Raw genomic sequence first — 27693 nt, 5'->3', positions numbered from 1 at the left:
CAAAAAATCTAATCCGTATCAAACAGTTTTAAAATTTGTTATTTATTTAATTTAAAAATATACTATTTATTACATTCTCTCTTATTATTTTAATCATTGAATTAATTTTTTAACATCTGATCTATTTATGAGTATCCACATTATATAATCGATTCTTTTTTCAACCTTTCTTTTACAAGTTTCCAAACAAAAAAATATATATATGTTATTTGTTTTCTCAACCTTCTTTTACAATATTTTTTTTAGGTCACGTTTAAAATCTTAAAATGTGATATTTTAAAAAACTCCATGAGTAATTCCGGCCATTGGTTGCAACAGAGGATTGTGAATTAAATTCCGGCCATCGATTGCAACAGAGAATTGTGAACATTTAAGGCCCCATTAATTTCGTCGATTTGAGTTTAAAATTTGAGTTTTGTTACAATAAAAAACTCTCATAAATAATCACATTTAATTTTTTTATTACAGTAAAAAATTCTCACATAACGTTACATTTTAATTCAAATTAAAAATTTAAATCAACGAACTAAACAAAAATATATAAAAAATTACTTTCATCATCAATAACAAATCTTCTCTGAAACATAACTCCTCATGCAGACACATAAACCCTCTCTCTGAACTTCCGTACTCCGTATATATTCCTTGAAGCTTACTTTTCAGAGGCGTTCAATACAATATCACAAAACGAAACAAAAATAAAAAAATAATAATAATAATAATAATCTCTGTAAGATGCATGTAGTTCCACCAAGATGAACAAAACAAAAGGCCCATTGCTTGAAACCGAAAGGAAAGAAAAAGAAAAGAGCAAATATTTTCCTCCTCCGAAAAATGTGGAAACACATATTGGGCCTAACAAGATTTATGACAAAGATAGTTCTTTGATTCATTATAAGTCCAAATATGGAACTGCCAAAAAAGAAAGAGAGTTAAAAGTCTATGGCCATGGCTATCCAAATATTCAAACTGCTCTATGAAATGAAAACATATTTCATTGCCAAATAAAATCCTAAACCCAATTTCCTTGTGGATCAAAGCACTTTTCCCACATAAACAAATATAAAAATGAAAAAGGAGCTTCAAAGACAAGCTTACTTGTGAGATCATCAAATAGTTGTACAAACACACATAGCAGCACAATAAACACATGCAAAATCTCATTGAAACTATAAACATAAATGCTCTATGGCATTTCTTTCAAGGACAAGGAAGTTAGGAAGTTCATATGCAAACATAGATCACCCTTCGCGATTTGCTTGTTGCAAGTTCGATCCCGCATTGTATAATAAAAAATAAAAATAAAAAAATAAAAAAAAAACATAAGCTTACTCAACTGTAAACTCAATACAGATTACTGAACGCAAAGTGCATTTCCTACAAAACTAAAAAATATTACCCCTCAGGTACCTGAGCTAAGTTTGTTAACATTATTTGGAAAGTCAGGGCTGGTGAGGAAAAACAGTCGAGACACGGATTTCTTATTAATACATCCTAATACATGCGATTATCAATTTTCCATCGAACAATGAGGCGCAACAGTGGAATCTCCGAAGGGAGAAAAGAAAAAGATGAAAGTAATATTCAATATCTCTAAACCTCTGCCCAAAGGAGACATTTTCTTGCAGCCTCTATAAGCAGAATGTGGAATTGACAAGAAAAGCAATTTTTTGCTATTGGAATAGAAACGTTTGCAACAGAATCGCCAATGATGTAAATAATAAGCATACCAAATTATACATCCGAGACATTTATATTATCATCTGAGTCAAAAGGGCTTTTCATACTCCTGTGCTGGTGGCTGCTCCCAGGGCCTCAAGAAGGCTACACATAGTTTACAAAGCAGTTAGGATAAACAAAATGGCTGGAAAAGGATTAAAGAAAACAAGGAGAAGTATCATAAAATAGTGACAGTTAAAAACTACAAACCGGTTCTTCTTGCAGCAATGTTCCTAAATTTTGGCAAATGCATGGCAGAAAATTGGAGATAGAAAACTAATGCCAGCCTTTTATCTTTATTATTACTTGTTGTCGCTAAGCAGCTTATGAAAAACTTCTCATTTAAGAAAAAGGTAAACTAATCGATCAACCTATTTTATCTTCACAATCTAGGATCTCAAGAAAATTAGATGTGTCGTATTTTGTGGAACAAAACATGTGATAACAAAAAGCACATGCAGCCAGATCAATGATCATCTACAGAAACTCGAGAATTTTATACAAATAAACAAATACTACTAGATTAAAGAGATGGCATACTTAATGGTATTTCTCCCAGAGACATGTATATCGAATCGTCATCGGCAAGAGCCCCCTGAAACCATTAAGTGAAATGGAAACATTAGTGCATAATTAAGCTTTAATGCTCCAGTCAAACAACATAAGATCAACTTAGAAAAGAGACAATTATGCAACAAGCATGTGTAAACAGAGTCATCTACGTAATTAGGACAGCCTTAATATGCACCAAAACTAGACTGCATCACCATCAAACATGCAGATGCTTAAATTAGTCAGTTGTGGTACCTCTCCATTATGAAGACCGATATCGTTATGCAAGGGATTGATGTTCTCAGGTACAGAAGAACAATTTGGGAAATCGTTTCCGAGCAACTCCGAGATCATAAGCCCATAACCATCTTGGACATCAGGTATATCACCGGTGTTCTGTGCATGGTTAGGGAAGCCCTCCAGATCAGTGTACACTGTCTCTGTCCTGTACATTTGAACAACATATTTTTAACAGCAAGAAAAGGCATGGCAAGGAAACAAAGGTATGTCGAATAAATTGTAATTGCATGTCATTGGAAAGGAAGAAAGAAATAAAAGAAACTGGATCATTGATTCCCTTTCTGGTTTTAATTTACTATAGGGGGAGCGAAATTGGACCAACCCAATTCTCTCTAGTGTTTACTAACTTTTGGAAGTAAAATTGGAACAACCCAATTCCTATTCTTGTGTTTACTAACTTTAGGAATAGGAATCCTAATAGCTTGGGCATATATTACCAGGTAATTTTATGGTTCTTCCCAGTACGAGGGGTGACCTGAAGATTGACTTTCTATTCCTCATATCCGACATTATCTGGGCTCTATCTCTGGCTTTATACATATATACATAAATAGGTAGGAAAGGAAAAACACTCTCCCTTTTCCTTTTCCCTTCATGATACCTAAAACTACATTTGTCAAGCATAGTTAAAACTTAGTAACAATGTTATTGGAAGATTAAACTACAACATCAAAATCATATTGCTGATAAGAGAAACTCACTTTCTATCTTCAATGACCATGTCCTTCTCCTCTTGTGCACAATCATTTTCCAAGTCTATAACTTCAATCTCCTTGGCATCAATTGGTCTTCTACTGGTCTCCCCAGCTGGATTAGTGGAGTTACTAATCGACAAGTCGACGTCTATCGGCGAGGCCTCTCTTTTCATCGGCGGGTAGATCATAATCGGATTGGCATCACGACTCTCATGCGCATCAGAAACCTCCATGAGATTAAGGTCACAGATCTTGAACGAGCTTGGGAAGAGCTGCTTCTCCTGCGAAAACTCGACACTATGTTCTTCATCTCCATGTTTGGAGAATTGGGAATTGTCCACCATTGAGTCCTCCCGTGAACCAACTTGTTTTTCACTCAAATTAGATATGTTGTTAAAGCAATCACCTTCCTCCATAGCCACAGAGGCAGCAGAAGAAGGAGGCCAATCTCTAGCTCTTTTGGCTCTCTCTTCCTGCCCATTATCATCGCCCTCACCCTCTTCTAAATCTCGCTTCTCCCCTCTTTCCCGTCTTGATGAGCTCGCGCAATTTTCGCGCTCGAGATCATAAACATCGCCAACTCGTCCAACATTATCAGCAGCTGATTTAACAGTAAGCATTCCTGAAGAATTCTCAGACGCCAAGACTTCTTTATCCTCTTCGGAAGCCGGAATTGGAATCGGATCGACCTTCGGGGCGGTCTTCCACGTCTTGGAATAGCGCACTGTGGACGGGACCTTCGCAAACTTGCAAATTGTTCGAAGATCAGGAGCAGTATTGTTGGAGGAATCATCATGATCATAATGATGATCATCATCATGATCATCATTCTTATCAACCACCATCATCTTTGAAGATGATGCTTTATCAAAATTCTGCTTTTCAGCAGAGTCTTCAACTGTCGGATTATCGCCCTCAGTTTGCTTAAAGTTCAAATCTTCACCATCACTATCATCATCAGAATCAGGTGTTGGTGCTGGTGGTGCTGCTACCATTGCCGGTTCTTCTTCGTTTTTGGAAGGCAAGTTCTCCGCCGGACGAGGAGTCGGCTCCGAAATAGAATTGCCATCGCCAGCGACATCGCCGTCGCTATCGATATCAAAATCAGGCGAATCTCTGGGGAATCTGTCGTGAAAAGAGGGAGTTCTGGAATAATCGCGTCCCCAATCGGAGGAGCCATAACCTCGGAAAGGTCTTCTCCTTGCGGAGCCCTTACTCCTGAACTCATCAACGTTGAATCTCCTCCTAACCGCCGGATTCCCTAACCGGGAGAGCGCGGAGGCCCGTCCCTCCGCCGCCCCAGCTAGACTATCGGCGGAATCCGGCGGCGGTGGCGGTGGGCGGAGGAATGATCTCTTGTAAGCGGCGGCGGCGGCGACGGAGGAGGAGGAGGAAAGGACGGTTGGGGGTAAGAGGCCCTGGGAGACGAGGTACTCCGCGGCGAGACGGCCGGCTTCGGCGAAGACGTCGGCTTTGCGCGGCGGCTGAAAGGAGCTGGCGCGGCGCGGCTGAGGCGGCGGTGGTGGCGGGGGAGGAGGAGCGACGCCGAAGCAGGAAGAAGCCGATGACCTGTAGCCATTTCCCGGACTCCGATGGCGGTTATGCATTTCTCTTTTTTGGGTTTTTTTGTAGAGAAGTAAGGGTTTAAGCTAGTTGGGATCAAATTCCATGGAATTGTAAAGTGGAAACAAGAGATATTACAGACAGATCGATTGATGAAGATGACAAAAGAAAAAAAAAAATATATTTTTGGTTAGTTTTGACTGCGGCGGAGGGCATAAAAGACTATCTTTATTTTTAATTTTTAACAATAATAATAAAAGAAAAGGAAGTAAATTTTGTTTTTGCTTTGATTTTTAGAAGAAGAAGAAGAAGAACTGAAGAAGAAGATATTTGATGTCTGAAAGAGGAGAGGAGCTTCTCAAAGAAATATAATAAATAATAATAAAAAAAGAAAGAAAAATCCCACCACCTTTCATTTTATTTCACCAAACAGTTCCTTCCTCCCAACTAAAAAGCTGTTTCTTTTTTCTTTTTAGTTAAAATCCATTTTTTTGTCGTAAATACTAATATTATCTTTTTTAAGATTATTTTCATAATTACTCTTGAATTATGTATTTTATTTTAAAATTTAATATCACTTGATATATAAAAAGATGAGTCAAATTATTCTCTGTCTATTTTCATTTATAATTTTAGATTCTATTAATTTTATTAATTTAAATTTAAAATTTAAAATTTATTATAATAAAACATTTTAAAAAAAATTACATTTAATTTTTTTATTATAATAAAAAAATTTTATATAAAATTATATTTTAACTCAAAATAAAGAATTAAATGAACCCTTAATTAATCTCATATGACACGTCATTAGAGGTTAACTAAACGAACCTCGGATCAGTCGCTACAGTTGCACAATTTCGAAGAAGGCGATAGTTTCGTCTTTTTTTATAAGTATTAAATTCTGATTAAATTTATAAAATGATAAAATATTAAAAAATAAATTAACTAATAATAAAAAACACAGTCTTCTTCTTCCCCTTCACCTCTTAAAGTGCAGACTGCAGACTAAAATAGCAGCCCTAAATCATATGAAAAGCTCGAACACATCCAATTCAAATCTTATTCAAACACCTCTAAAATAAGAAAATCAGTTAAGATAGAGAAAAACCCGAATTTAAAAAAAAAAAAAAAAAAAAAAAAAAACCAGAACTGTAACAGCAACCATGGCGGCCACCACCCCATCGTCCCCACTCTTCTGCGACCAACACCTACCATCCCCATGGCCGTGCAACCCAAGCCCCGACGCCCTCATCCACATGCGAATAAGTCGATCAACGTCAAGATCGAGGGGATCTTCTGAAGCACGCAAAAGAAATTCATCTGAAAAATGAGATTTGAAGATTTTTGGAGAGAGAGAGAGAGAGAGAGAGAGAGAGTGTGTGTGAAATTTGGACTCAGACTCACTGAGTTGAACTGTCGAAACCCAAAAAACAGGAATCACGAGGCAAAGAGAAATCCTCCATTGGAGTGACACAAAAAATCTTTAATTACTCAAACAGAACTAGTTGAAATTCATAATAATGCCCAAAAATCTTTATTCATTTACGTCAAACTTACCCAAACTTGCCATGTCAGTTTTTTTATTTTTATTTTTACTTTTTTACGAGGGTGGGTGGGTGGTGGACTTGGTCATTAGGAGGGGTGGGGATGCTGTCTGAGAAATGAGAGGACGACAATTCTGGGAGCCAAATAATTAGTTTTTTTTTTTTAACTTCTTTTTTATTTTAATATTTAATATTTATTCATAATTAATCTTTAACCATGTGCAGCGTCACCAAATCCGTTAAATTTCTACACGGAAGTGGATGGAGGAATAATTTGATTTGTTTTGCATAGATTATGGAGTATTTTGAACTGTTTTGAAAATAATCTTTTTCTTTATTAGGATAAAAAACAAATTATTTTCTTGTTGATATAGGTTCTGGGATTTTTGTTTTTGTTTTTGTTTTTTTTTTTTTCTGGGAATTGAGGGAAAGTTTATGTATTATTTCCAAGCTCCAGAAAAGGAAAAAATTTACGCAATATTTACTAATGTAGTAATAATGTATATTAGTGAAAAGTGTAAATTAATATTTGGCATTTGTGAAAAGTTGGGGGATTTTAGAGGCCTTTTGTTTAACTAATTTTATAACGTACGCACCGTGCGTATTGTGGTGTTAGAAATATCTAAAAATTATATTATTTATTAAATAATGAAAATTTTATTTGTGCAATAATTTTAAAATTTTTGAATTTATTTAAAAAATATGTATAAAAATAACAATTAATCAAAAAAATAATTAAATAAGAACACATTAAAAAAATTATTTTAACTAATTAAAAATAAAATAAAAACACATGCGAAAAAATTACTCTTATGTGGGTAAAGAAACAACATATTTAAAAAAAAATACACAAAAAATTAAAATGTTAAAAAAATTTAAAAAAGTAAAGATAAAAAAGTAAAAAGAAAATAATTGAAGGGGCTTAAATCTGTTATGCATTGTTAGATTAGCAAAAGAAAAAAAAAACAACAAACAATTATTATCGTAAATTAAATTAATTAAAAAGATCGTCGTTTTAATCACCAAGAGGAAAAGAAAAAAGTCAGCAAATTTAGATGAATTAGTCGATCACTTCTCTCCTGGGGCAAAACTCGAGGGACATCAAGTATAGTGGAGACATTACAGAAGAAGGGAAAAGTGAGGAACAATTCAGTGAGGACAAAAAAAAGAAAAACCAAAAGAATTTCCTATTCTGAGAAAAATTGTTGTCCTCAATTTTTGGAATATTTTTTTTCCTTCTTCTTTTCTTCAATTAAGACAAGAGAGACAGATTTTGCAGAACGAAGAAGAAGAAGAAAGAAAGAGGAAAGAGATTGGGAAATGTCGTCAGGTGAAGATTACGCGGCAGAATCCACTCATCTCCTCAGATCTTCCAATCATGAAAATCCTCCCACGGCGGCGAAAGAAGCCGACAACGACGGCGACTTGGAAGCTCAGGAGGATCCATTAATGGCGAGATCAAGGTCCAATTCCAATTCCACTTCCACTTCCTCCGCTCTCAAGGATCTCTTCACCAGGCACTTCGATCCGCCTTTCTCCCCTCGCCGCCTCAGTTTCAAGCGCCTCCACCGCGATCGCGAGCGGGATCGGGATCGAGATCGAGAGCGTTCTTCCGCCGCCATTGAAGAGCTTCATTATGTTTCTTCTCCTTCTAATTCTAATTCTAATGGCGACGCCGTCGATGTTCTTGGCGACAGCGCCCCTCCCGAATGGGCGCTTCTGCTCATTGGCTGCCTTCTTGGCCTCGCCACCGGTCTCCTTGTCGCCGCTTTCAACAACGGAGTATGCTCTTTTCCTCTTTCTCCATTTTCTTTTAATCTTTCTCTATTACATTCTTTGGTTTGTCTGTTTGATTATGAGAAGAAGAATCTCAATTGTTGAATACAATTTCTCATTTATTCAACATTTTGATTCTGATTTTTTTTTTTTTTTGTTGATTCGATAGAATTGGAATTTGTTTGATGCGGAAAGCTACAGTTTTGATGAACTTTACTGCTAAATTCTACAACAATGTTGTGGTCAAAACTTACCTTTCTTATATATAGTATCTGTTTCTCTTCTTATGAAGGTTGTTAGCCTTTATATCTCATTCTTTGCTCTTCTTCTTAAGGTTGCAAGTTTCGAAAGCCGCCGTCTTTCATGGATTTTTCGTCTCATGTTCATGGAAATTGATTGCGATATGTTATTTTCTTTAATATCCACTGGTATAGAGTACAAAATCCTATAAACTTTTAGTTGCTGGGGCATTTTTCGTTTCTATTTATTCTGTTAGAAGAAAAAGATACGAACTTGGATGCTGTGATCAACACTCTCAATTTATTATCAAAAAGTTGTTATTTTTTTCATTCTGTACTTAATTTAAATTTGTTAATCAGCTCAAAGCTTAGTTTCAAGGATTCTTTTTAAGCTACAGCGATGTAAATTTGCGTTCTTTGTCATGGCACTTGCTTGTTAACATGCTTCTTATATTGTGTTCCTCGTTTTAATTTTGGATAATTTATCCTTTGTCGTGGGACACTGTTTTCTTGTTCATTTCATTCATATGGAACAGTAATGGTGTATTGCTATTTATTTCGGTTTACGTTTTACTTCAGTATTTTGTTAGATCTTTTTAGTTAGTGACACCATAGTGTTCTTCTAGGTACACGTTATACATGAATGGGCCTGGGCTGGTACTCCAAACGAGGGGGCGGCTTGGCTTCGTTTGCAGAGACTGGCTGACACTTGGCATAGGATTCTTCTAATTCCGGTCACGGGAGGAGTTATTGTTGGAATGATGCATGGTTTAGTTGAAATATTGAACCAGATAAAGCAGTCTAGTTCTTCTCATGGACAAGGATTTGATTTGCTTTCTGGAGTCTTTCCCACAATAAAGGCAATCCAGGCTGCTGTTACTTTAGGTACTGGTTGTTCTTTGGGTCCAGAAGGCCCTAGTGTAGATATTGGAAAATCATGTGCAAACGGATTTTCACTAATGATGGAAAACAACAGAGAAAGGAAGATTGCCCTTGTTGCAGCAGGCGCAGCAGCAGGCATTTCTTCAGGTACCTGGAATTTTTCTGGCTTTCCCTTTTCCAATCAATACCTTTTTACAAACATACATAATACTGCTGAACTTTTTCATTTTCTTCGTAAATAACGGGGTATAGTAGAGGGAGTTTCCAGAATACTTCATAAATGTTCAGTTCAGTAAGATTGCGTCTTAGTAATCGTCGTTTTTTTCCCCTTCAGGTTTTAATGCAGCAGTTGCTGGTTGCTTCTTTGCCATTGAAACTGTGCTAAGGCCTCTCCGTGCAGAAAACTCCCCTCCATTTACTACTGCAATGATTATATTGGCCTCTGTTATATCATCCACTGTATCGAATGTTTCCATGGGGACACAGTCAGCCTTCACAGTGCCTGCATATGATCTGAAATCTGCTGCTGGTATTGAACTTCTCTCCCCGTCTCTCTCTCATATCCAGGATATTTATCTCTTTTACGTACAACATACAATTACAAGTAATTTAATTTACACTAAACGTTCTATGGATCAAAACTTACTGCAACTATTTATCGAAGCTATGTGAATATGTGAACATGTTTGATCTGGCTTTGCAGAACTACCTTTGTACCTGATATTGGGCATGCTATGTGGTGTCGTTAGTGTAGCCTTTACTCGTTTGGTTGCTTGGTTCACTAAGTTATTTGAATTCATGAAGGAAAAGTTTGGCCTTCCTCCCGTAGTGTGCCCTGCTTTGGGGGGTTTAGGAGCTGGAATAATTGCTCTCAAGTATCCCGGAATACTATACTGGGGTTTCACAAATGTCGAAGAAATACTCCACACTGGGAGGCTTGCTTCAGCTCCTGGAATCTGGCTGTTAACTCAACTATCAGCTGCCAAAGTTGTGGCCACAGCTTTGTGCAAGGGCTCTGGGCTTGTAGGTGGCCTTTATGCCCCAAGTTTGATGATTGGTGCTGCTGTTGGTGCTGTATTTGGGGGTTCAGCTGCTGAAATTATCAATTACGCAATTCCTGGAAATGCTGCTGTTGCGGAGCCACAGGCATATGCACTGGTACCATGGCCCTTTACAACAAGCTTCTTTTGACTTTTACAAATTTACTGCCATTGCAGTTATCAAAATGTATATTGAGGCACGTATCCAATTAAAGTACTCTCTAAATTCTTCAGGTTGGAATGGCTGCAACTTTAGCTTCAGTTTGTTCGGTGCCTTTGACATCAGTTTTGCTTCTGTTTGAGCTGACAAAAGATTACAGAATACTGCTTCCTCTTATGGTAATCTTTGGTCTTGCAAACATATCTCTTTTGTGATTCCTCCACCACCTCATCTTTCCATTCAAGTCGTTTCAGAGGATGAAAACTCAGATTTTTCATCTTCTCTCTCCCTCCGTGCGTCTATCTTTTAGTCAATTGTACTGTTAGACAAAGAATAACGATCACTGACATTTTCCCCCCTCTTTCAAAGAAGATAGTGGAAGGTAGCTTAGCTTGTATTGCATAAACCTTGTTCTCTTTTGTAAATGCAACTATATTCTTATGCAACCCAACTCAGAAACCATTTCTTCCAACAAGTTTTGCTTATCTTATAAAAAAAAGTATTCCATATTGCTTTGTATCCGATGTGGTCAAACAATATGACTGGCATGTTCTCCTCCTTTTCTGATATGTTGAATACATTATTCTTATGAACACCATAAAGATTGAAAAATTGTTAGAACTTTTCTTTCTAACTGTTAGAGATGATGATAACTCTAGTTAGAAAATATAGTTCCCCTGTTAAAATAAAATTATCAGTCATCTTAGACATTACATTTGACTATTTTTCCCAATTTATCTTTTATGTTACTTAAGTAGATTTCTTCCTTGGATGCCACTAGATGTCGTCCGCAGCATACAAATTGTCACTCTTTCTGTTCCCATTGTTCTTTTTCTCAGGGGTTTTAATTGTAGTGTATTTTGCATGTAGGGGGCTGTTGGATTGGCAATCTGGGTTCCTTCAGTTGCAAACCAAAGCAAGGAGGCCGAAACATCTGATTCGCGAAATTTGGCAAGAGGCTGCTCTTCTATTGTGCCTGTCGAAGATAAAGATGTAGGTTGGAGACGTGTTAATAATGGAGATGATAGAGAGCTCTCTGTGATGGAGAACAGTGCTTATTTTGAAACTGTTAAGGAAGATATTCTTCTGGAAGATCTAAAGGTTTCACATCTCTTCCCTTCTTCACTATTGAGGCATAAAATGAAAGGAGAGAAAAATCGGATCTTCCAGTTATTGGATTGGCCATTGTTCCTCCTTGTATTTCAATTTTTATTTATTATCTAAAGCAGACTTCTTTGGCTATATTATTATTTTCCGTTTTTTTTTTTTCTCCTGTCCATTTGTTGCACACCCTCAATCATGCACTCCTCTTTGCTGTCAGGTTTCTCAGGCCATGTCAAAGAACTATGTGAAGGTTTCTCTTGCTATGACTTTGAAAGAGGCCATGAAATACATGCATGATAGCCAGCAGAACTGTGTGATGGTGGTCAACGACGAAGACTTTCTCGAAGGAATTTTGACATACGGTGATGTTAGGCGGTATCTATCCAAGAAGTCTGTCGATGTTTCCAAATCTGACTCAAGATATCCGGATGTAAGTGGTGATGAACACAAATTTACATCCCTTCTTTCTGAATAATGATAAGCCACCAAATTTTGATTTCAACCAAGATTTTGTTTTTGTTTTTTCATTTCTATTGGCTTAGGATCTTTGCATTTTATTTTCCTTAATCTCCATATATTAGATATTATGTTTTACAGGAAACTACATGTCTTGCTTCTTCTGTTTGCACCCGAGGGATTATCTATCAAGGGCAGGAACGCGGTCTACTAACCTGTTATCCAGATACAGATTTAGCAATTGCCAAGGAGCTAATGGAGGCCAAGGGTATCAAACAGTTGCCGGTGGTTAAGCGTGGCAGAGAACCTTTAAGAGAGAGGAAGCGGAGGATAGTTGCTATTCTTCACTATGATTCAATCTTAAACTGTCTCAGGTTCTCAGTTGTTCTTGGCCTCTTATTCTGTTTCATGATACCTCGTTTTTCTTCATATTATCATTGCTCGTTTCAAAAATCAGTTTTTTCCTCTTCTACTAGTAGTTTTTATGTTTGAGCAGGTTGGTGCTTGAAGTTTGAGTAATTTATTTTGACCTTTGTGAGACAAAGGAGACAATATGGTCAAGATATATAGAAAATTTGACGTAATATTTTTTAATGCATTATGCATGTTAGTTAGCCTTAGAGTCACGAAGTTAGATTAGTCCATTGAACTAAATTAGTTAGTACTCCAATATAACATGCAAGTTTATCATACAGGTTTTTGCTTCTGACTGTTAATAAATGTTGTCTTGTGTGCGCAGGGAGGAGATAAATCGCCGGAAATCGGGGCATCAGTATAGAACAGAAAACAATCATGACGAGATCAATGGCCTAATATTAATTCAGTGAGGCACCTACTTATACTCGTGAAATCTCGGGCTGGGAATGGCACCTGCAAAGAAAAGTTAAAAGCTGCACAACTCTGTTCAACCGGTTAAAGCAAGAGAACGAGCATTATAATTTAGAACCGGCGCTTGGTTTTCTGCTTGATAGAGTCGGGTGACGCAAAGATCTCGGGGGCTTTTCATCTGAGGGTTCAAAATTTTAAGGTGGGATTTGTTTGTACTTGATATTCCGAGTGTTCCAAGCAAAAGGAAAAGGAAAATAAAGTGTAGGCTATTGATTCAGTGTAAGTTGGCAATTTTCACCTTGTAAATGGATTATACCATTCATGTGATGTAACTTACTATCCGAAATCGCATTAAAGAGCATAACATTATTGAGATAGTAAAAACAATAATAAAAAATCAAAAGTTGAAGCCAAAATTGAACTATATAAATGCATGTGATGGCATGGACTCTGCTTCTTCATTGCGTGATTATATTAATAATATCCTGAAAACGAAATATGGGATATGAACGCCTTCATGGGATTATGGTTTCCTAAAATTTGCTTATTATGTAAAGGGGTAATGAGAGGCCTTTTTTCATTGCTTCTGAGTTCTGGTGTTTTTATAATTTAAGTGAAGCAGGTTGCTGTAACGTTACCCTGGATTCCTAGGGAACTTATTGGAATTAAAACAAAACCAGCGTGTATTGCCGTTTGACAATTTCTTGGGATATATTATATCGTCACCACATGAACTGCTGGACTACCATTGGATCACTAGCAGTTCCTGGAGCTCAAGCAACGAATAGTGGCACACCGTTGGATCATCGGCAGTTCTAGAGGCTCAAGCGACCGGTAATTCGTTATGCGATGATCGTTGATCAAATTGGCTGCTTACAAATTCAACCGTAGATTTTGTATTTACAGGCTACAACTGCCATCATTTATCCGATAGCGTTTCGACGGTAGATTTCTATATCCACATATTACATTTGCCACTGTTATCCAATGGCTAGGAAACCCACCGGAAACTTTTTTTTGTTTTTTTTGTTTTTTTTTGAAAATATTGAATCTACTGGAATTGTAACAAAAGTCCATTTTACAATATTCTTAGGACCATTTAATTTGTCACAGGTTAAATGCATGTTTGTGGCCAAGTAATGTCCAATCAAGACTCCATTTTACTCAAAGGGCGCTACAACTCTATCGCGTGAAAGTGAAACAAACAATCAACACTTTTTTGGCACAGTTTCACAAAGATCATTTTTCTGTTCCAATTATTTTTTAAAGAAAGCTACCTAATTACCTACTTTATTACTTGACCAAGAAGATTGCTGAAGCAAAAGAAGAACGATTAAATTAAACAGATATCTAGATATTATACTGATAAGGAATAATAAAAATTGCCCATATCATTATATAGATATTATACTTTTAATATTACAGTGAAGAACTTCTACTTTTCCCTGTGAAGATGAAGAAGTTTTACATCTGAGGTCCAAGGGGAAGCCTACTCATAATTTGCTGATACATTGAGCTATTAGACAGATTGATGTTGGGATCGGAAATAGGCTCCGCCTTGGGTTCTCCTTTGGGCAACATGAAACCTATCTCGTTCCCCTGGCGTTGTTGCGCCATGTAAGGATGAATGGGCAGGACAGGAAACTTGGCTTGGACGGGGCCAATGCCAGCCATTGCCAGATTGGCCAGCCCCGGTTGGTTCATTCCGAAAGAGAAGCCATGGGGAGGCACCAAATGCTGCCTTGAAGCTGCTGATAGGCCAAATGAACCGAGTGCCCCTGCTGCAGGCCTTTCGAATCTTGCCATGCCGTTGTGACCTTGCAATGGCTCAGGCCGGTGAACATTTATGCCCGCAGCGGAAGCTTGACCAGTTGCGTTGTTGGATGGTCCAGAGTTTATATGACTGCTATTTCGAGCAGCGGGAACATCGTGATTGTGCTTCCCCTCGTACGTGGTGATCACCGACTTCAGGTCATGTGACGCTCTCTCCACATGCTTCCTCACTGTGCAGCCAGCATTAGTACACTTGTAGTAGCTCCTGTAGCCCATTACACAATTTTCTATATCTGTTAGTACTCCGTGTTCAAATTCTATTCAAATTCTGTTTAATTGTATCCACGCCTAAGTAAAGAAAAAAGAAACAGGATAACAAAATAAAATCAAGACTACCAAAGCGATTATAAAAGGTGAACACCTTGGATTTGGATTTCCTTTCACTACTTTCTGCCCATACTTGCGCCAACGATATCCGTCATCAAGGATATCTACTTCACTGGTCGTCTGGACCACAACCCGGGGCTCTCGAATAGCTCTGGTGGCTCCACTCATTTCTGTTACATGCGCCTCAATTTTCCTGAAATAGTAAAACCATAAGCACCATTTTATGGTGATGTCAATATTAAATACAAGATATCATTCCCAAAAATAGGTAAGAAGTAACCTTCTTTTCGACTCGGATTCATCTTCTTCACCATCATGACCCAATGATACGCTGCCATGTGTCCCCCTATCATCTTCATCTTCATCATTAGAGAAAGTAGATGAGGCGTCCACTGCATCACCTGATTCGAGCTGAGCACCATTTTGAGCTTGCAAAGAGGTGGATTGGTTGCAGAACTCGGGACCCACCGAGGCCGATGAGGTCACCTCAAGGTTGTCATGCCTCCAATCAACACTACCTTTTTGTGCACTTGCCCAAACTGGGTCGCCATCACCACTACTTTGCAACCCAACTTGCTCGGGAATGTCTATTTGAATATCAATCAGCGGGTGAGATGACCCAACAGAAGATCTTCGATTTGTAGGTTTGGGATGGTTATGGGACCCCTTGTAGATAATCTCTGTTATGTGGCCCTCATGAGATCTTTCAACTTTTTTCTTAACCTGACAATTCAGATGCGTGCACTTATAATAACTTCGTGGATACTCACTACCCTTTACTTGTTTTTGTCCATATTTCCTCCAATTATATCCATCTTCAGATACTGTGCCCCCACCACCTTCGGCTGTGCCATCTCCACTTCCTTTCGAATTTCCTTCTTCGTCCAGTTGCTCGTCATGCGGCGGAGAATGTTCCACACTGCCACCAACATCATCGAATGCCCTTTGATCGGCTGAGATGGTATTAGTGCCATTGTCTTTTTCAACACATGAAAGGCAAAAGTCTGCCTGGAGATGGAGTTTGTTTTTATTCTCATTTTCAATGCCGGTTGGTTCCAGAATTTGAGCAGAACTATCTGACTGCACCGACACCTCAACGCTAGGAAAAGATTGCTGACGGAGGGTGGTTGAAGTCATCTGCACATTTAAGGGAAATATAGCTCATCAAAAAGAAGCAGCAAAGCACTTTGCTTACTCATTTCTCCAACCTCATTTATGCATTTAAGAACATCTATCTGTTCTTAAATCAAAGTTAAAACTAAAAATTCAAAAGGGCAAACAAGCAGAGCAAAGGAACAGGTTCAATTACTTTGGTTGCTGCACCAAGAAAGAATGCAGAGTTGGAATTTGTAACAGGCTTGAAAGCAAAAGATAAGGCGTTTGCGTCCTCGAAGAAGTCATCGTTAGGTTTGTCGTGAGCCTCCAACATCAATGTTGAAGTCGTGCTATTGCCATTTGAGACGAATGAAAATTTTCCAGTTGTTGGAGATGGTTGTGCCTGCCGCGTCAAAAGGTTCAAAAGCACAATTCAGAAAATGGTAAGATACACTTCAATGAATCTAAATTCAACTCCAAATAAACAAACACCATTTCCACTAAATCAAAGAGATTAGACAGACAAGCATCACGGCAGTTGATCCAAATTTATTTGTACTGTCTAGACCACCAATCAAAAGTTTACGACATTCTTGTCTACACAAGGTGGTGATCATTAAGTATTTAAAATGCATTATTATTAAACTTTTAGTTAGTAAGAAGACTCGTATCACCAAAGTAGTTGAGCCGAACTAAATTTAACCATGGCTTCATGAGCGGAGGAAAAATAAATACGCTCAAGTTCACCCGGATGAGAGAGAGACACAGCCAATGAGCAATATATTTAAGCGACTAGGAATCTGGCTCATTGGTTCAAATGGTTTGAACCAAAAGGTTCAAATGGACCAGCATTTGGCCAGTATTTTTGAGATTTGATGTTTTGAACCAAAAAACCCTCCCAACTCAGGATTCAGCCTCTTTCCCTCGTTTTCAATGGTTTGAACCAAAAGTTCAAACCACAATTTTTAAACTTTTCATTTCAAACCCAAGAAGTTCAAATCATCACGTTTCAAACACACAAGCCAAATGGACTCTAAGATAAATTACAATTGCTTATGTCACGTCAAATAATGGTCATTCCACTGTGTCCTGACCATCTTTCATCTGGGATGAGACTAACAAATTGATTCTGGAATTCCCAGAAGCCAAACAAGACAACAGATTTTCAGAAGGATTTGATGCATACCAGCAAATTTGAAAGGAACACGGGAGAATCCAGGAGTGTAGTTGGACTGAGACCAGGTGATAATGCGAGTATAGAAGACCGAGTGTCAGCAGGCGCTGAAAGGTCGGGCGATCGAATGCTTTCAGTATTCAGCCTCGGAGCATTGAATCCAGCTCGGGCTGCAATCCTTTCGCCGAGTCCTCCACCTCCACGGGAGTTGGATTTATGTTCAGAAAATGCTCCAACCATTTCTGCCAACTGGTTCTTCCCAGAAGGCGGGATTTGTTGGGCCAACTCTTTTCCATCAAAGGGTTTTGGAGGTCCTCCTAGAAATAGGTCCTCTGATTTGTTAGAGAGTGGTTTAGATGATGAAATATCATCACCACCTAAAACTGCAGAGAATAATGCTCTTGGGCTTGGACTAGGAGGCACCCAATCTCCAATTATTGCAACATTTTCATCTAAACCGGCCATCAAAGTCTAAACCAATGCCCTTGGTGCTCCTCTCCTCCTAAAAGATTTACATAAATCATCACCAAGAAGAAATTAACTTATTGAAAGAATGCTTAATTCTCATCATGGCATTTAAAACATGCATAAACTCCAGAAAACAAATATGGGTTTTTGCACAAGATACAAATATAGACAAAGTGAAAAGAAAGGAAGAAAGAATCTATAATATAGAGACAGAGATTTTGTATATCTTCTACTTATTCAATTAGCTAACATTCATTTGAATGGGGTTCATTTCTCTCAGAAACAAAGGCAATCATATGAATAATGATGGGGGTTTTCATTAATTATAGTTATTACTGGGGACAAATTAAAAGGACACATTTTTCTAAATCTTTGAGAAAAGAAAAACAGAATCTTCGAAGGAAAAAAAAAAAGAAAAAGAAAAAGAAAAAACGACATTCAATACCCAAATCATTAGATAAGATCAGCTAGAAACGTGGGCATTGGGGAAAAAATGGAATTCAAGGTGAGCACATGAACAAATTTGGAATATTTATTATTTACCTAATACAGGTTATAAACTCCAATTTAAACGTGGAAAATGAGAAGAATGTTTTAAATTTAGAAAAAGCGATTAGATTCCAGAGGCGATTATAGATCCACAAAACTAAGAAATTTGAGGAAGAGAGAGAAAGGTAACAAATTTGCAAAAATCAGAAGAACAACAAACAAACCCAAGTTATGTTCTTCATCAACTCAAAACAAAATTGCAAAATCAAAACGTGTAAATTACCAGAAGTTCGCAGCTCAAAGAAGGAAAAGAGAGAGAGAGAAAGAGTAAAAAGGAAATTAGAGGAGAGAGAGAAGAAGAAGAGAGAGAAAGAGTAACAATGCTTAAAAATGATTACCAGAGAGAGAGGTGAGAGTCAAAGATTGATGATGTTGAAGCTTTGAACTTTGAAAGCAGACGTTTCACCAAACAAATTCTGTTCCTCTTCTTCTTCTCAGTTCCAACAAATTACTTTAAAACACAACACAAAGCTCTCTTCTCTTCCAACCCAATTTCTTTCATACTATGATTATGATCATAATGATGATGATGATTATGTTCTTTTTGTTTCAAACTTACTTTGTTTCAGAACATAACAAAAAGAAAAGTAAAAACAAAAAAGTAAGATGTTTTATGTTATGAAATTGAACAAAAAGAAAAAGCGAGTGTTATTTGTGTTTGTGTTGGTGTTGGTGTTGTGGTGTGGGGAGGGAGGATTTGTATTTGTGGTGAACCGGAAAAGAAACGGATGGAATCTTTGAAGAAGAAAAACAAAAAAGTTCATTTCTTTAACAAACTAACTAAAAAACAAAAATACCCTTCAAAAAAGAAAAAAACAAAAATTAATGTTTTTTAAAAAAGGAAATAGGAAATAGGAAATTACACCTAACCCATGTCTCTTATGGTTTTTCCATTCAGTTAAATGGAGAATTTTACGTTAAGCTAAAAAAAAATGACGTATTATATTATTCGCAATGCGTAAAATCACATCAAAATTAAAAAAAGTATGATAATTTAACAAAATTTAATAAAAATCAGACGTTTAGTTTTTGCTAATGATGCTTAACCAAGAAGTTATTGTTTAACAAACAAAATAAAACAAATATTCTGTCGTGTTTAAAATTATTCTTATTTTTATTTTTCATGTTTTTCGAGAAAAAAATGAAAATGATTTTAAAACGTCGTCTGACACAATTAAAACTAAAAAACAGAAATAAAAATAATTTTTTAGTTTAGTGTAAAATAGAAGAGAAATGAAAAATGACTTTTAGTCGTTTTTCATTTTTTATTTTCGTTTTCTCCTCTCTTGAGCAGAAAGAGACATTAATGAGTTTTTTTATACTGAAAATAATCTCTTGATAAAATTACCAAACGCATTTTTAAAAATAATTTATGTCTGAGATTAAAAACATTTTTATTTCCATTTTCATACAAAAAACAAAGTGCATGTTTAGAATCATTTTTTAAAACAGTTTTCACGTATTTCGAGAAGTAAAAAATACAAATGAAAACAAAACGACGTTTATTTAGCAAATATTTTAAAAATAAAAATGAAAACGAAAACAGTGAGAATGATTTTTGTGAATAAATTAGAAAACAGTTGAAAGTTATTTTTATTTTTTTGTTTTTATTTTTTAGTACTTATCAATAATATTATAATATATTAAATAATAAATTATTATACTTTTTTACTATACTCAAAATATTTTTAAAACAAACAAACCAAACGCAATTTCAGAATTGGTTTTAAAATGATTCTCAAAATAATCTCATTTTTATTATTTATTAAAAACAAAATTATTTTAAAATTAATTCTAAACGCACCTAAAATCATTTTAAAATGAGTTGTAAACACACTCTTCGTTACTTTTTCTACTCGAAAACAAAATTATATCCATTTCTTTTACGGTTTTTCGACTTAATTACGAGAAAATTTTGCGGTAGAATAAAAAAAGGTATCATATTATCAACAGTATGTAAATTCGGATGGAAATCAAAATGAACGAAAATATTTAACAAAATTTAATAAAAATCGAATCGGTATTGTCAAAAACTGCACTATAATGCCCGACAAAAATTCTCCTTCTTTTTTAACAAACAAACAAAACCTTCATTACTTTCTTTGCCAAAAAAAAAGAAAGAAAAAAAGAAAAAAAAAAAGGCCTCTAACCCTTTTTCTTACCTTAACAAAGAATTTTACAATGTTGTAGCGCTGGGTCATTAAAGAAAAAAAAAAATTGTCAATAGTACGCATAGTTCTAAACTGTTGGATTTTATCAAAAGTGTATGAGAAGTAAAAATATAAGAAATTTGGACTAAACTGAATGATTATGAGAAGATATATTTAAACAAACTAACCCAACCTTTATTTAACAAACTAAAACTTCTCCATGATTATCACTTTGGTCATTGGTGCTCCTTAACAAAAAAAAAAAAGTAAAATAGGAAATGACCCCAAACCCATTCCTTTTTACACTTTTACCAAACTGACGAGATTAGTTGTTCAAACATGAGACCATTTGGATGATGATGGATTCTAGGTTATTATAAGTTGTAACAAATAATTATGACGTCACATCCATTTATGATTAATTATTTTATTCTATATCAAGATAAATTAAAAGGTAAATTAAGTGTGTGAAACTAGAGAACTGATCATAAAGATCAAATGTATCAGCAACCAAACACCTGTATAATTTGCCCTTCGAATGTGAAGGATGTTGTTTTGAAGTTGCAACAAACTTGCTTCTTCTTTTCCTGTACTTTCATGAGCTTCTTCCATCTCTTAATTAATTACGTAGTTTTTTTAATTTGTCAGTTAGGATAATTACCAACTAGCAAAATAAAAAGTAAACCAAGGAAAAATAAAAAAAATAAAAAAAAGGTAATATATAATGTTACAGAGGAATTTGATATGGTTCATCTACGAACCGCAGTTTGGTTAAAACCCATATTTCAGCATAAAATCATTGTTGGCGAAGAGCATCTCAAGCGGAAGTTACAAAATATCCTCATTTTACTATAATATTATTAGTATCTACGCAGTATATAGTTCTATATCCGTTTATTTATTTGTTTATTTAAATATGCGAACATAAAATTAGGTATACAATTGCGTGTGATTTCAATATTTATTTTAATATTTATTTATTAATGGGTATTGTTATTTAAGCTTAAGATATCAATATACGGAAGTTGTAATAAATTATATAGTTGACCAAAAAATTAATGGTAACTTATGAAATTATAATTTTATTACACTACATTATTAAATTTCTATAATTAATAGATAACCCCCTATAAAAATAAAATTATTGAAAACTCATCCATATAAGAGATTTCAATTATTCACTTGGAAAGCAATAGATGGAGAAGGAAAAGTGATATGTATTTAACTATTTCTTGTAAACTAATTAAAAAGGACATGAAGGAAGAAGAAAGAAGGAACAAAAAAGTATGAGAAATTGGCAACAATTAATTTTCATTTAATGGCTAATGCAAAGGGTAAAGATAAACTGCAATCCTACATGGTCTAAAGATAAGAATAAACATCAATTTATTATTAAGATATTGGGCCTATTCACTTAACAAGTTAATCTTTTAAGAGCATTTTCAATGTAATGCTATAATTGATGTGTCAATTACAAATTTAATATTTGAGTGTAAAAGGCACTCTTAAATACAATGGTATTTGTTGTGCCAAATTTTACATATGCTATACTTTGTGGCAAATTTTTCACCAAGTATAACATATGTGAAATTTGGCATTTGATTGCTATTGGTTGAAGTGTTTACTTTTGTTGGTTTTCGAAACGATTTCGGATGCAGAAACATGTGAATAGCAGATCGCGTATAACAAAAATTTTCATAAAACCTTTGAGATACTCTATAGATTATATTAATTTATGCATGAATAAATTAATCACATTAATGTATTTATTAAGAACTCGATTAGGAATTATACCTAGCAGCCGATTATGATGATATCTTGAGTTCTTTGACCTCGAACGTTCCTTGCTCCAAAGCTAGTTTAGAAAACCAAAGTCTTCATCGTCAATCCTAGAATCCACGAAGACGTGTGTGTGAGCACACCTAAGACAAAACAAGATTAGCAATAAAACACTCGAATTTTCCACAAACACCAACACATGCACGACATGAAATTTTTAGAGAAAAATTTTCCTTCCCACTCTAAAAATATTCGGCCACAATTAATTTTTTTTTAAAGAGAAAAATTGTGTCTCACAATTTTCTACAGTCTATTATTTATAGAGTTGTAGTCAAACTCATAGAAGGAATCCAATCTTTATCTCGAAGATAAAGCTTATCAATTATCTCTCATTTGAATTTGGAACAAAATCTCCCTTCCCTTATCTTCTTGATATGGCCGGCCACCATAAGGGATTTTATCCCTGTGGTAGGTGTCAATTACAAATAGGAGAGGAGGAAAAATCCTCATTTATACCGTAGTCTATTTTTTGACTCAAATTCAAATTCTAAATTAAGTCATACTTAAATCAATTGAAATTCAAATTGAACAACTTATTAAATAAGTTAATTGGATAAGTATGAAAGCAATCAATTTGAATCTCAAAAGGATTCACACGGTGCTGTGCGTTTACACTATGTGAACACCTTCCCATAAGTGATCCAAAATTCAAATTTAAATTTAAATAATCACATTATTTAATTTATAATTAATTTGTAATTAATTATCCTTAAGTGTTTTATTTAAGAACTCCGTAATTCTAAAATTCTCATTTTGCCCTCTGTGTCTTGTGAAATTACAAGGACGACGCGGAGACTTATGAACCTATAATTTCGAGCTTCAATAAAATTAATAATTAATCAAACACTTTAATTAATTAATTAATTCTATTAATTTCAATAGTTACTCCATTATAAACTTGGAATTGCACTCTCGTAATTTTAAACATAAATTACTTCTAAACTGTGAAGTGTCCATTTGATATAGCCATTGCATATAGATCAATTCTCCATAAATATTTCATAATTATAGCTAGGTGAAATCCGTTAACCTCTCTACTTACATCTTTATCCATGAGTACCATTGATTCTCTAATGGACAGTGATTCATAAAACACATTCATGAATTAGTGTGCTCTTACTAATCCAAGTACCGAATCAACACTGCAAGAGACTTATTTATGTACTTCTTTTCCAAAAAAGAATGGATTCCATCTCGTATAATAACATTCTCGGCTACCCACTTCATCATGTCTCCAAAATACAAGGAATAAGATTCAGGATCTCAGAATCCATACTAAGTAAATCAAAGGACGCAAATTCATAAATATGAGTATGCTAAGAACTCATAATTAAGATCTTTCTATATATGATCATCGGTAGACTCAATTAGAATTTTTATACTTAATGAAAATTATCATAAATTCATATTGTGTCTGTGTCCCTGTTCCAAATAATCTCATCATGCTTAATACACTCATTCAATATCACGTGATATCAATAGTGCGAATAACACATTTTCATTCTAAATGGGAATGACATGTATTAATAATATTTTAATTAAAGATTACGAGCTTTAATTAAATTCATTACGAACATTGTTTTTTATTATTATCCTTAAACATTATCCTCTCGCATATAACACTTATATACAATGTTTAAGGTCACATAAATAATCATGAAATTTTCATTGATATTCATAAAATATTCATAAATATATGCGCATAAAATGATGAATAAATTCTTTTATTAAATAATTAATAAATATTTGATTACATATCATGCTTTTAGGACATCATTCCTAACAACTTTTTGATAGCAACTTTTACATTTTCTAATTATTTTAAAACTAAAAGTTTACTTTTAAAACTTTCAAAGCTTAATAACTATGAGAAATAGTAGATTTAGACTTTCAAATAATAGTATGTATTGGAGTAAAAATAAAAATAGCATACTATATCACTTTTTGATGTCAAATATATAATTGGTATTAGCATTTGCATTGAAGATGGTCTAAGATGGAAATTCAAGCCCTTAGAAAGTCTAAATTTCATCATGATATCAAAACTTAACTAGCTCAAACGAGCGGCTCAATCCATCTAATACAAGATTAGTGACTCCAAAGATAATACCATATTATGGAGGCGTGTAAAGGGTAAAACTAAAATTGAGTCCCACATTTTCAAAAGCAAGAATAAACACTAACTCTTAAGCTTTTAAGATAAAAATCCACATCCTTAAAAAATTAAAATTCCATCAGTGTTCTCGTGAGAAAAAAATATATCTCTGCCATAAAATTTCTTATATAAAATATATGTTTAGTTTTAGGAACTATTTGAGACAACAACACTACATAGTATATAGGGAACATCAGAGCTCTCAAAGATAAATAATTTAATCTCTTACGATACCATATAAATATATGCTAAGTTTCTATATATGATAAGTAACCACCTATAAAATCATAACTATTGAAAATCCGTTCATGTAAGGGGATCTAATTATTCTCTTGAAAGACCATAGATGGAGAAGGAGAAGAGATATGTATTTAACTATTTCTTGTTGACTAAGAGGATGTGAAGAGAGAAGAAATAAGGAAGAAAAAAGGCTGAGAAATTAGCAACAATTACTTTTCATTTAATGGCTAAGGCAAAGCGTAAAAATAAACCCCATTCCTACATGTTTTATAAGGTCGGGGCATTTTTAAACAAGATACATAGTTCGGGAGCATTTGTGAAATTAATCTTATTTATTAAATAATCACATTATCTAATATTTAATTAATTAGCAATTAATTATATTAATTCTTGATAATTCATTTTGTCTTGCAAATATTACAAGGATGACGGGAGACTTATAGACTCATAATTTCAAGCTCCAATAAAATTAATAATTAATTAAACGCTTTAATCAATTAATTAATTTTATTAATTCTAAAAGTTACTCCACTATAAACTTGGAATGCACTATTGAAATTAATAGACATAATTACTTCTAATAATGTGAAGCGTCCAATTGATATAACCATTACATATAGATCCATCATTCATAGATAATTTATAGTTAGAGCTAGGCAGAATCTATTAACTTCTCTAATTCAATTTTTATCCTTAAATACCATTGATTCCATAATGAATAATAAATTTATCAATCTCATTCATGAATTGAGCGCTCTTACTATCCAAGGTTGAATCAATTCTAAAGAGAATTAATTATCCACTTCTTTATTGAAGAAAGGATGGTTTTCATCTCTTGTACACCCGGCTACCTACTTCATCATGTCTCCAAGATACAAGAAATAGGATTTAGAAAATTGAAATCTATATCGAGTAAGTCAAAAGACATAAAATCCATAAATTAGAGTTTGCTAATAACTCAATATTAAGATCGTTCTATATATGGCCATCAATAGACTCAATTTGAATTTTTATACTTGCGTAAATTATTAAAAATTCAAACTATGTTTGTGTCCCAGTTACCGCAATTTAAATTTTGACTGTTGAGTCAATTGATGGTGGTCTCCCAACCATCTCAGTTGTTGATTTTGTCATCAACCCACATGAATTTATTCTCTATGATTTTGTGTGGTTGTGGCCTTTATGTTGCAGTGTCGTGATCCTTAATTGATCGAATGCTCCCTTTGTTGGGAATGGTGTTCTATAAGCATTAGATGTAATAGGATATTAATTATTAATTTAATAAAATAGTTTATTCATTATTTTATGCGCAATATATTATTGAATATTTTGTGAATATCACTGAAAATTCCATGATTATTTATGTGACCTTAAATATTGAATATTTATTAGACTAACAAGCATTATACTAGTAGAATTAATTATCTGCGAACGAATGTTTGATACTAAAACTTGGAAAAAGAAAAAACAGCTAGCCATACTCTGGGATTTTATGGAATAAGATTAAAGAATTAAGAGCTCAATTGTTGAAAGCATAAAATGCAATAAGTTAATAAGAGAATTTTATAGTATGATACTAAAATGTATTCTAAATTAGTATTAGCGCAATTTTGAATCGGCGGATCTTAGTCAAACTTTATTAACTCTATATCTTTAGTTTTGTTGTAATTCTAGTTTTTGGTGTGATCTGCATGTCGATCCTACAAACTTCACGGTATTATCAAGTGTTTTTTTAACACACGACAAAATTACTAAAACTATATCCTATAACCATGATAATCTTCAACCAATTTCATCTTTTTGTAGTTGCAGGATATTTAAGATTATAAAAAGATGTATAGACGATTTTCTTTTGGCAACTAAATATATATATATATATATATATATATATAGAGAGAGAGAGAGAGAGAGAGAGAGAGAGAGAGAGAGATACTTGTGAGCTACATGGGATGAGACACGAACGGCAATGAAACAAAGTGGGAATGTGGTCCAAATTAACATTCAATTTGCATTCTCTTGACTTTCCAGTTGATGAGTAGTTTGTATTGTGCAATAATATTGCTCGCGGTAGAATAAACACTACATGCATATTGAGTATACTATACGGTCACTCGAACATCAGATTTAAGTTTAAAAAATATATATACAAGTAATAAGAGAAATGCCTCTTTAATAATATGAGCCTCAATTGAAATGTTATTCTTAAAATAATAATAATAATAATAATGAGAGAAATGAACCAATGAACAATGGACTAACGACTAATTAAGAAAAAATATTAGAAAGTCAGCCCTAGAGATAAAGCAAAAGAGGTGAGAAGAAGATTCAACACTCCTATTGTTGGTTTTGTTAAGTTGTGAAGTCTAATTATACTATGATGATTTTGCAGATTGACATTCATGATAAGGTTAGTACAGGGTTGGAAGGGCTGCAGGGACGGACCCCTAGATAATAATTTCATTAAGGGTTGTTTGGGAATTTTGCATTTGTAGATTAGTTGTCATGATTTACACTAAAAAGGGTATGTTGATTTTAGATCGTCTTTAGATCGGTTAGACTTAGAGATAATACAGAGTTGTGAAGGTGTGTGATTTTCTCTTATAAACTGTTTTTTCATCGTGATGAATTATTGCAATGACATAAAACTAACATAATCTTAAATTGAGATAAAAGTCTATAAATTTTGTAGGTTTATTTTTGATTGATTTGTTTTCTATGATTTTACTACTCTCGGAAATATAGAATTAAACGTCTAATTCTTAACAGGCTTTGGTCTTATATTCTTGTCCTCAAACTTGCAAGGATGAGACCGAAATGATGGTGGGATGGAATTGGGGCGTGGGGCTGTTTTGTGTGGCTGCCTTGATGCTATGTGATTCATTTTATGAATATATTTCCTCTTTATTTAAAAAAAAAAAAATACTAAATGAAACTATATAAAGGAAGCAAGAAAAGAAGAAATATAAAACAAATAAACAAGTGGCAGGAGAGAGATGAGGGGA

The 27693-nt window shown here is 34.5% G+C and overlaps 3 protein-coding genes across 4 annotated transcripts; 1 reads left to right on the top strand and 2 right to left on the bottom strand.

Annotated features, from left to right (window-relative positions):
* Positions 1-1452: 1452 nt before the first annotated feature.
* Positions 1453-5274, bottom strand: LOC21388747 (uncharacterized protein At4g26450). Its single transcript, XM_010093941.2, has 4 exons — positions 3273-5274; positions 2527-2716; positions 2260-2314; positions 1453-1824 (listed from the first exon to the last, which is right to left on the bottom strand). The coding sequence occupies exons 1-4, from the start codon at positions 4871-4873 to the stop codon at positions 1769-1771; spliced, it is 1902 nt and encodes a 633-aa protein (XP_010092243.2). The 5' UTR covers positions 4874-5274; the 3' UTR covers positions 1453-1768.
* A 2164-nt stretch (positions 5275-7438) lies between these two features.
* Positions 7439-13277, top strand: LOC21388746 (chloride channel protein CLC-f). Of its 2 annotated transcripts, XM_010093940.2 has the most exons (9): positions 7439-8158; positions 9018-9420; positions 9608-9802; positions 9977-10431; positions 10548-10652; positions 11344-11574; positions 11795-12007; positions 12175-12407; positions 12773-13277. In XM_010093940.2, exons 1-9 carry the CDS (start codon positions 7697-7699, stop codon positions 12858-12860), a joined length of 2385 nt encoding a protein of 794 aa, XP_010092242.1. In that variant the 5' UTR covers positions 7439-7696; the 3' UTR covers positions 12861-13277. The 2 variants fall into 2 exon arrangements, with proteins under 2 accessions (XP_010092242.1, XP_024018675.1); XM_024162907.1 differs by lacking the exon at positions 12773-13277 and having other exon boundaries at positions 12159-12401.
* A 972-nt stretch (positions 13278-14249) lies between these two features.
* Positions 14250-18864, bottom strand: LOC21388745 (probable WRKY transcription factor 2). The gene is made up of 6 exons (XM_010093939.2): positions 18646-18864; positions 17303-17792; positions 16331-16519; positions 15302-16158; positions 15056-15214; positions 14250-14899 (listed from the first exon to the last, which is right to left on the bottom strand). The coding sequence occupies exons 2-6, from the start codon at positions 17753-17755 to the stop codon at positions 14326-14328; spliced, it is 2232 nt and encodes a 743-aa protein (XP_010092241.1). The 5' UTR covers positions 17756-17792; positions 18646-18864; the 3' UTR covers positions 14250-14325.
* Positions 18865-27693: the final 8829 nt, after the last annotated feature.

Source organism: Morus notabilis, unplaced genomic scaffold (genome assembly GCF_000414095.1).
Source record: "Morus notabilis unplaced genomic scaffold, ASM41409v2 Scaffold595, whole genome shotgun sequence".
NCBI lineage: Eukaryota > Viridiplantae > Streptophyta > Magnoliopsida > Rosales > Moraceae > Morus > Morus notabilis.
Note: the sequence above shows the minus strand (reverse complement) of the source record. Positions and strands in the feature narration are given on the sequence as shown.